This window comes from Eretmochelys imbricata, chromosome 25, assembly GCF_965152235.1.
Source record: "Eretmochelys imbricata isolate rEreImb1 chromosome 25, rEreImb1.hap1, whole genome shotgun sequence".
In the NCBI taxonomy this organism is placed as follows: Eukaryota; Metazoa; Chordata; order Testudines; family Cheloniidae; genus Eretmochelys; species Eretmochelys imbricata.
In genome coordinates, this window is record NC_135596.1 from 10,985,524 (window position 1) to 10,996,084 (window position 10,561).

General features: G+C 51.8%; 1 protein-coding gene across 1 annotated transcript; it reads right to left on the reverse strand.

Moving 5' to 3' along the window:
• Positions 1 to 243: 243 nt before the first annotated feature.
• LOC144257412 (activated RNA polymerase II transcriptional coactivator p15-like) lies at positions 244 to 9,112 on the reverse strand. Its single transcript, XM_077805359.1, has 5 exons — positions 9,068 to 9,112; positions 5,350 to 5,419; positions 4,380 to 4,496; positions 3,961 to 4,069; positions 244 to 870 (listed from the first exon to the last, which is right to left on the reverse strand). The coding sequence occupies exons 2-5, from the start codon at positions 5,416 to 5,418 to the stop codon at positions 791 to 793; spliced, it is 375 nt and encodes a 124-aa protein (XP_077661485.1). The 5' UTR covers position 5,419; positions 9,068 to 9,112; the 3' UTR covers positions 244 to 790.
• Positions 9,113 to 10,561: the final 1,449 nt, after the last annotated feature.

Genomic DNA, 10,561 nt, shown 5'->3' on the forward strand with positions numbered 1-10,561 from the left:
TAGAGCAAAAAAGTTGTTGGTTTTTTTGCGTTTAAAAGAAAGAGAGGTTACACTTTAAGGCAGGGCCACTGCTCAACCACTTATTTTCCCTGTAGAAGGAAATCTGACACCAGTACACAAAGCAGGGAGGACAAAACAGGGAGTTAAGTTACCACCAACAGGGAAGACTACACTTTTTTTTTTGTTGTAATGCAAACAAATTTATTGGGCATATTCATCCTCTACATGCTATTTTCCCTGCTGAAGTGCTGCAATCCCCTTCTTCAAGGGGGGGCGGGGAGGGAGAGACAGGAAGAGCTCCAAACACAAAAGCTACTTGAAATAGCCAGAATGCTGTATGCAGAGTTTCCAGAGCCTAGATGAGGTGGAAGCATGGCAAGCAGGTAGCTGGACTAAACTCCTTACTAAATATTCAGCCAAGTGGAAGATCGCAACAGATGTGGAGCGGCTAGACAGCTCTGCATGATAGTCAATAGCCATTTAGCTCAGGAAATGCCAGTTAGAAGTCAGACTCTTACATACAGCAGATCACTGATGGGATCACTCGCTATACAAAGATTTAGGGACAGGCAGGGGCTGAAGATGCTAAAGGTTCTTTTAGCAAAACTGAATCTAGGTTCATGAATTTGTTCCACATTATATTTTAAAACCTTAAAGCAATCTCTAGCCCCTTGAGCATTATCACAATCTAAAAACAAATGAACCTTTCCCTTGGATAGGATCCAATGCAGAATAGCAATTAAGAAAAGAAAAAAAAAGGAAAAATACAGGATTTTAAATAAACAACATCTTAGAATTTCTTGACTGCAGCATCAATGTCTGGAATGATCTCCTTCAAGTGGTTCCACTGTTCGGCAGATAGGGCAATCCCTGGAAACAGCAAAGGAGAAGGATTACAGAGACATGCCTGCAGAGCCAGGCATAGCATAATCAGCAAGTTCCACAGCCAAGGTGGCTCCATAAGGGCAGTTATAGAAGGGAAATTTATGATCTGAATCAGATCCCAGAACAGAAACTGAGGCAGCCTTTTAAGCAAAGCGTCTCCATGTTAACACTCTAGCAAATATGAAATGTGTGCTTCTGTGGTCCTCCTCTAGTACTATAGAAATATGGAAAGCTTTAATGCTCCTGTGAGACGGTATCCCACATTTTACAGATGGGGAAAAGGAAGTAAAGAGGAGGAAACTGCTAAATGGTCCAAGGTCATAGCAAAGCTGTAAATAAACCCTAGGAGCCCTCACTCCCAGTCCAGCAATTAGAGTACCGTCCTTTGTGCTGGCCAAATGGGTAATGCAAACTCCCATCCCAGCAACTATAATTTCAATTACAAAATCTACCGCTAACATTCACTATGATGGCTTAAACTTGGAGGAATTGGCTTCTTTTTAGCTCCTTAGGCAGGAGCTAAGCCACCTGCAGAGAAAAAGCCAACTTGATGTAACTGGCCTTTTCCATGGAAAAGAAACATGGTAATGGGCATGCCAACTTGGTTCCTCCCAGATGCTGTCCACTTGTTTCTTGAGCAAAACCAAAAGTAACATGTCCTGACACTTAGTCACAAATTTTATTAAGTTTTAGACAAACATCAGTGGCTAGAGACAGTACATCGAAAAAGAAGAGACCGCATTCATATGAACATTCCTCTACAGACCCAAGTTCTAAGTAGCAGATGAACAGATCTTCTGTCTTAGAATCATAGAATAACAGAGTTGGAAGGGACCTCTGGAGGCCATCTAGTCCAACCCCCTGCCCAGAGCAGGGCCAATCCCAACTAAATCATCCCAGCCAGGGCTTTGTCAAGCCTGACCTTAAAAACTTCTAAGGAAGGGGATTCCACCACCTCCCTAGGTAACGCATTCCAGTGTTTCACCACCCTCCTAGTAAAAAAGTTTTTCCTAATATCCAACCTAAACCTCTCCCACTGCAACTTGAGACCATTACTCCTTGTCCTGTCATCTGCTATCACTGAGAATAGTCTAGATCCATCCTCTTTGGATCCACCTTTCAGGTAGTTAAAAGCAGCTATCAAATCCTCCCTCATTCTTCTCTTCCGTAGACTAAACAATCTCAGTTCCCTCAGCTTCTCCTCATAACTCATGTGTTCCAGTCCCCTAATCATTTTTGTTGCCCTTCGCTGGACTCTCTCCAATTTCTCCACATCCTTCTTGTAGTGTGGGGCCCAAAACTGGACACAGTACTCCAGATGAGGCCTCACCAATGTCGAATAGAGGGGAACGATCACGTCCCTCGATCTGCTGGAAATGCCCCTACTTATACACCCAAAAATGCCATTGGCCTTCTTGGCAACAAGGGCACACTGTTGACTCATATCCAGCTTCTCGTCCACTGTCACCCCTAGGTCCTTCTCTGCAGAACTGCTGCCTAGCCATTCGGTCCCTAGTCTGTAGGGGTGCATTGGATTCTTCCGTCCTAAGTGCAGGACTCTGCACTTGTCCTTGTTGAACCTCATCAGATATTGTATTCTGGGCAAGTTTCCCACATGTGCCAAAAGAGTTTAATCCCCCTTCTGTCTCCCACTCCCCCTAGACTGGCACAGAAAGGTTTCAAAGGGATCTGTTCCTGCCTTTCATTATAGGATAAGCTGTTTGCTTTAAGTGACTTATGTACAGTGGTAACTTCTTTGAAGGAAATTAATTTCTGGAGGGTAAACCATGCTTAGTGTTCGAGGGGCAAATCAAGCTGAAAGAAATTCATCTGCACAGACACAAAATCAATAATGAGAACTGAACGGTTCCTGGGAAATTTCATGTAACTGATTCTCTGCTGAATACCCCAACACATAGGGCAGAAGAGGGGAATAACTTACAGACGTGGCCTGGGAACTTAGAGTCAAGTGAGTCAACTAAGCAAATCACTGTCAGCCGGAAAGTTGCAACGTAAAGGGCCATGAACGAACATTAACTCAGTAGTGGGAGAGAAGTTCTGGAGTGAATGATGCCCCTGTTCCACAGCAGCCTTTAAATTACTTGCTGTGCTGTTTTCCTCTTTCCTTTGTGTCATATAAAAATTACGTCAGATCATGTTATTCCAAGGACCGCATGGCTCTTTAATAAAGGGCTACCCGAACTCTGTTCCACTGAGGGTCACACTGGGCAACTTGCCAGGAGCCTCAGATATGCACCTTATGTGGCACATTGCAGTCATCCTGGCTTTAATATGGAGGTATAGCCTGGAGGGATTATAGAATTCCAGTTTCCGTTCAGATTGAGATGGAATATCATATTCTGGGATCCTGCAGTCCCTGCTGACTGCACTTCCACTGTTGAAAGATTAGGGTGAATGCATGTTACACTTTACAACCCCAGAGTTCTAACAGGCCCATGTGCCAATGTATGCTGCTTCAATATATATTTAGTTTTGTCTGTCAATAGCCAAACGCTGGATAGCAATGTGCGAGTTACAATTTTCTACTTTCCTTTGGCCTGTCTTATTTTACACCCACAGAGGTGCTGTTTATAAGAGAAATAGTTGGATGGGAGAAAAAGGGAGCAGGAAGGGTGAAGTCTGGTCAAATTAAGGTACTACATCCCTGCATAGTGGAGCCTTATGCTGGCTATCAGAATAACCCCATCTTCGATCATGTTCCATCTCCTGTCTTTTATCTGACATTCAGTTTACCTACTGTTCATGTCCTTCCTCAGTTGAAGTCCCCCTTCAGAAATGGGCAGGGAGCCAAGCTTCATAGACTAAGGTCACTGTGCTGGTTGCTCTTTCATTAATAGCCCATCATGGGGCCACGCAGCTCACTTTCCAGCATCAAATGGCAGTGGGAATATTGGAGACTTTCAGAAGTTGCTGAAGTCAGTTATTTAAAAAGAATAATGTAAAGTTTCCAACTCCTGGATACAAGACTGCCCTAGACTCATTCATGATTTTAATTGTATTGGAAAGGAGATGGATATGATGCATTACTGCCACCTAGTGGAGATGTCTGGTTACCTTTTCTCCCAGGTTTAGTGTCCCCCTCCTTATCTATGTAGAATTCTCGGATATCCACAAGGACTTTCCCCTTAAAGCAGGACACTCGGACATAGCGCATCTTCCCAATCTGCAAAGATATTAAACCACAGTTAAAGAAAGGTCTGGATTTGAGTTGAGGAACGCTGCAACCAGCTTCATATACATGAATATCATCCATATTACTTCATCTCATTACTTAAAACTCCATTGGGTCGACACAAATTGTATTTAACTGGAGAGAGAAAGGACAAACCTATGCAAGAAACCAGGAAAGAATTCCGATTTGGCTAGAAAATTAACAAATAGAAATTTGTGTGTGCATGTGGCGGGGGGATTTGAAGGAAGTGACAGAGGTAGATTTGTTTGTAATACCAGATCCTCTCCCCTCCCACCAATACCTGGAACATGCCCTCCTCTTCACTGTCCTGCCCTTGACTTTTGGTTGCCACCTTGGAAGTTTTGGCCTCAGTTTTTGGCCTTTTCTCTGGCTTGGACGGCATCTCCTTTTTTCTTTTCTGTAAAGAAGAGGTCACAATTGGACAGGTCCCCCTTCCCCTTGTGATTAATCTAGTTCTCAAGTCTATGGGGCTTCTAGATAGTTCAAATGATGGGACTTACATACATTTCATCAGATGGGATCTGATAAGTCACTCAGCCTCTTCAGCAAGACATACAAACTGCAATAATACTAACATGGCACTCTACTGTTAACTACACTAGCAACCAGCAGTGCTTGGGCTAAACGTGTCTGCAACCTCTTAAAACTAGACTGCAGCCAGTAGAGTGGGACAAAACTATGAATAATTACATTAAAAACTACACTAAAGGAACATTCAGGCTGTAAAGTCAAGCCCTCAAAATTTAGGAAGTGCTAGAATTAAAGTTGTTTGTGCAACCGTCACTCACTGCATTATGATATAGCCTTTACATGGCTCTACAAGGCTGAACGCCATCCAGATCCGGAAAGCAAGGATGGAAACTGCTCTCCCTTCACCTGCTGTGACTTTTCAAGTAACATTAGAAAACCCCCAAAGCCTCTTCTGCTTGGCATGGATGCAAAAAAATGATCCACTTGTTGTAAGCATAGGGTTTGCCTCAGTGCCAACAAGCACCCTAACTTGCACAGTGGTGTGACATGGGAAGGACACTTAGTTGCTGACATTCACCCCAGAGTTCACTCATGACAATGATGCCCACTAAGTGAGTACCCTGAAATTCAGGTTATTATTTGCGTGCCCTTAGAGGATTAACTAAAGCACCTAGAACATTGCTCCTTTTTTTCCACTGGAGGGGTGTATGTATAGGAGGGGAATACCCGATATGTGGAAGCAAAGTCAGACTCATTCCCCAACTACTGTATACCGATACCTTTTCATTCTCAGCATCAGATCCACTGTCTGAAGTGGTTGTTTCCACAAGCTCCTTGGACTTGGGCATTCTGGAAGACAAACACCAAAGAAGAAACACTGAACCCTTCACTTGCAACCCCACACAACATTTATAGCAAAATAACCCCCTCCTCACACTACAGATCTTTAGCTGCTAGCACAGATAGCTCGCTCCTCCCTCTAATGGCAGAGTCACTAGGCTTCACTTCATGTGGAGTAAATGACACAGAGTCATAACAATGCTCCAGTTCCAGTAATCTAAATGGGCAATTCAGTCTTAAGCAGTTGTCTCGGAACGATGATTAAATCAGATGTCGTGTTGTAAAGCCACATAACATGGAAGATGGACAAGAAAAAGAGGGATAAGAAAATACAACACTCCTTTGATCTCCCCAACATTTCAGCATCTCTCAAATATTTCTAAAATAACCACAAGGAGTCCTTGTGGCACCTTAGAGACTAACAAATTTATTTGGGCATAAGCTTTCATGGGCTAGAACCCACTTCATCGAATGCATGGAGTGAAAATACAGGAGCAGGTATAAATACATGAAAGGATGGGCAGTTGCTTTACCAAGTGTGAGGTCAGTCTAACGAGTTAAATCAATTAACAGCAGGATACCAAGGGAGGAAAAATAACTTTTGAAGGAAGGTGCCCAGCAGTGCACCAGTCACCTACTCTGAGACGCAGAGTAAGAACTCTGCAGTCATCACAGAGTGCAAGGAATAATTCCAGGGATTTTTGCCCAGGCTCCTTACCACAAGGACGACTGAACTGAGGCTAGCTGGGGTGAAAGAAACTTTGGTGCCCTGTGCTAATGGACACCCATTACAGAACTAGACAGAAGGAAATGGAGAGAGGAGAGAAAACGAGGGAGAAGGGTTGGAAAACTCCAGGTGCTGTGTACAAGCCCAGGGGAACTGGCAGTCTGAAATCCCCATGCCCAAATCAGATCCAGTAAGTAAGAGGATGAGCAGGGTGGTTTCATTGGGAGGGGGATATTAAAGCAGGTCCCCAAAGCTGCTCTTTGAGGGGGTGAACACTGTCTCCGAAGCTGTGAGCAGCAGTGACCAAATGGTCGCTTCAGGGTACAAGGTGGATGGGAGCACCCCCAGAAAGGAGAGGCAGCAGGAGGAGAAGGTGGGGGACTGAAAACTCTGCTGCCCTTCAGCAAGCCTTGCCCATCCTCCCAAAGGGAGCGAGCAGCAGAGAAGGACAGAGGCTGGGATCCCAAAAGGCCAGGGGTCCCCAGAAGGGACCATGTTAGCATTGGGAGGAGGTCCCTGTATGAGGGGTAGGGCACACAGCCCCTTCCTACGCAACACCTAGCGATCCCCAGGAGCCTGAGGCATGACAGGCAGCATCTCAGCCTCGAGGGATTGTGGGCCAGGGGAGGAATATTGGAGGGTCTGAGGCAGAAGAGACAGGGGACACAGTGGGAGCACTGAGGGAGGTGGGCAGACATGGAGGGGTCCAGGGCAGGGGAGTTGGGGTGCTGTTGAGGGGGGTCAGAGGCAGGAGGGTTGGGGGCTGGGGAGATGGGGGCTGGGGCTGTTGGGGGGGGTCAGAGGCAGGAGACCCAAGGGGAGGGGGCTGTTGGGGAGGGTCAGAATCAGGAGGGCCGAGGCCATGGTGGGAGGTCAGATGCACGAGGGGCTGTTGGGGGGAGGGGGGTTCAGAGGCAGGAGGGCCCCGGCATCTGGGGGAGATAGGGCTGTGTTGGGGGGGTCAGAGGCAAGAGGGCCAAGGCTGTGGAAGAGGGTCAGAGGCACGAGGGGCTGTTGGGAGGGGGTCAGAAGCACGAGGGGCTGTTGGGAGGGGGTCAGAAGCACGAGGGCCGGGAGGTTGTTGGGGTGGATCTGGGGGAGATATGGAGACGGGGGCTGTTGAGGGGAGTCAGAGGCACGAGGGGTTGTTGGGGAGGGGTCTGGGGGAGATAGGGGCTGTTAGGGGGGGTCAGAGGCACAAGGGACTGTTGGGGGTGGTCAGAGGCACAAGGGCCAAGGCCGTGGGGGGGGTCAGAGGCACAAGGGGCTGTGGGGGGGTGTCTGGGGGAGATAGGGACTGTTGGGGGGTCAGAGGCACGAGGGGCTGTTGCGGGGGGATCAGAGGCATAAGGGCCAAGGCCGTGGGGGAGGGTCAGAGGCACGAGGGGCTGTTGGGAGGGGGGTCAGAGGCATGAGGGCCAAGGCTGTGGGGGAGGGTCAGAGGCAGGAGGGGTTGTTGGGGGGGCATGTCTGGGGGAGATAGGGACTGTTGGGGAGGGGTCAGAGGCAGGAGGGCCAAGTCTGTGGGGGAGGGTCAGAGGCACGAGGGGCTGGGGGGGGTGTCTGGGGGAGATAGGGACTGTTGGGGGGGTCAGAGGCAGGAGGGGCTGTGGGGGGGTCTGGGGGAGCTAGGGCTGTTGGGGGGGTCAGAGGCACGAGGGGCCGTTGCGGGGGGGTCACAGGCACGAGGGGCTGTGGGGAGGGTCTGGGGGAGATGGGGCTGTGGGGAGGCATGAGGGGCTGTTGGGGGGGCTCTAGGGGAGATAGTGGCTGTTGGGGGGGTCAGAGGCACGAGGGGCTGTTGGGGGGGGTCTGGGGAGATAGGGACTGTTGGGGGGGGGTCCAGAGGCACGAGGGACTGTGGGAAGGGTCTGGGGGGGTCCAGAGGCACGAGGGGCTGTTGGAGGGCGTCTGGGGGAGACAGGGGCTGTGGGGGGGTCCAGAGGCACGAGGAGCTGTGGGGGGGGTCTGGGGGAGATGGGGATGTGGGGGGGGGTCAGAGGCACGAGGGGCTGGGGGGGGGTTGAGGGAGATAGTGGCTGTTGGGGGGGTCAGAGGCACGAGAGCCGAGGCCGGGGGGGGGTCCAGAGGCACGAGGGGCTGTTGGGGGGCATCTGGGGGAGATAGGGGCTGTGGGGGGGGTCCAGAGGCACGAGGGGCTGTTGGGGGGCGTCTGGGGGAGATAGGGGCTGTGGGGGGGTCCAGAGGCACGAGGGGCTGTGGGGGAGGTCTGGGAGAGATAGGAGCTGTGGGGGGGTCAGAGGCACGCGGGGCTGTTAGGGGGGTCTGGGGGAGATAGGGGCTGTGGGGGGGTCAGAGGCACGCAGGGCTGTTGGGGGGGGTCTGGGGGAGATGGGGATGTGGGGGGGGTCAGAGGCACGAGGGGCTGGGGGGGTTGAGGGAGATAGGGGCTGTGGGGGGGTCAGAGGCACGCGGGGCTGTTGGGGGGGGTCTGGGGGAGATGGGGATGTGGGGGGGGTCAGAGGCACGAGGGGCTGGGGGGGTTGAGGGAGATAGGGGCTGTGGGGGGGGTCAGAGGCACGAGGGGCTGGGGGGGAGGTCTGGGGGAGATAGGGGCTGTGGGGGGGTCAGAGGCACGCGGGGCTGTTAGGGGGGTCTGGGGGAGATAGGGGCTGTGGGGGGGTCAGAGGCACGCAGGGCTGTTGGGGGGGTCTGGGGGAGATGGGGATGTGGGGGGGGTCAGAGGCACGAGGGGCTGGGGGGGTTGAGGGAGATAGGGGCTGTGGGGGGGGTCAGAGGCACGCGGGGCTGTTGGGGGGGTCTGGGGGAGATGGGGATGTGGGGGGGGTCAGAGGCACGAGGGGCTGGGGGGGGGGTTGAGGGAGATAGGGGCTGTTGGGAGGGGGGTCAGAGGCACGAGAGCCGAGGCCGGGAGGGGGGGGGGTCAGAGGCACGAGCCCCCCCCGTACCTGGCGGGGAACGGCGCGAGCGAGACTCTCCGACTCCGAGCGCTGGGCCCCGCCCGCGGCGCCCGCGACTCCCTCCTAGCGCCGGCTCCTGCCAATCACCGCGCCCCGCGAGCCAATCGCTGGGCCCGATTCCACCAAACCAGTCCCGCCCACAACCGAGCCAATCGCTGGGACGTCGGTCAGGTCCCCCCCTCGCCCCCCACTGCCCCACAGCTGGGCAAGGGGTGGGCATGAGCTGGTAGAAGCAGGAAAAGCTCGGACTCCTGGGTTCCTCCCCTTCCCTGGGAGGGGCACCTGCCCAGAGGATCAGAGCAGCAGACCCAGGACTCCTGGGTTCCATTTCCAGCGAGGGGGGAGCCCCCGGGTGGGCTACAGCATCCCTGGGACCCATTTCTCCTTCCAGTCGAGGGGCAGAGTCCGGGGATTAGAGACCAGGGCTCCTGGCCAGCCTGACTGGAGGGGACGGCTGACTCGGGGGTGAAACTCCTAGGTGGCCTGCAGCCCCTGGGTCGCCTGCAGGCCCTGGGTCAGCACCGCCCTGCAGCCATGCTAGGTAGGGCCCTACCAAATTCAGGGTCCATTCTGGTCAATTCCACGGTTGTAGGGTTTAAAGAATGGTAAATTTCATGATTTCGGCTATTTAAATCTGAAATTTCATGGTGGTGTAATTGTAGGGGTCCTGACCCAAAAAGGAGTTGTGGGTTATTGTGTGTGTGTGGGGGGGGGGGGGGGGTTGTGGCATTCAGAGCTGGGCAGCCGGAGAGCGGCGGCTGCTGGCCAGGAGCCCAGCTCTGAAGGCAGAGCTGCTGCCAGCAGCAGCACAGAAGTCAGGGTGGCCTGATGGGGTTTTGCCACCCTGCCTTCTGCACTGCTGCTGGCAGGGCGCTGCCTTCAGAGCTGGGCGCCCCGCTCGCATCCACTGCTCTATAGCCAGCCAGATCTGAAGGCAGCGCAGAGGCAAGGGTGGCAGTACTGCAACCCCCCTAAAATAACTTTGTGACCCTCCTGCAACTCCCTTTTGGGTCAGGACCCCCAGTTAGAGAAATGCTGGTGTCCGCTGTGAAATCTGTATAGTACAGGGTAAAAGCACACAAAAGACCAGATTTCACGTGGGGACACCAGATCTCACGATCTGTGACGCGTTTTTCATGGCCTTGAATTTGGTAGGGCCCTGATGATAGATAAATCCAGTAGGGTAAAGCTGTAGGGTGAGGCCTTCAAAACCAAGGACCTCCACTCCACATGGACATCAAAGCTCCCATGGTATTTTTCATGAGGAAGAGCTTGTCTACACAGAGAGTTATTCCAGAATAGCTGTTCCTGATTAACTCCCTGTGTGGATGCTTTTATTCTGGAATAAGAATATTTTATGACAAATTAGCTTTGTGGATTTGGAATAAGGTGCTCCTTTTCACACCCTATTTTAACCCAAATTAATTTCCTTGTATAGACAAGCATCTGTAATCCCCACTCTGATTTGTGCAGTGTTTGTCC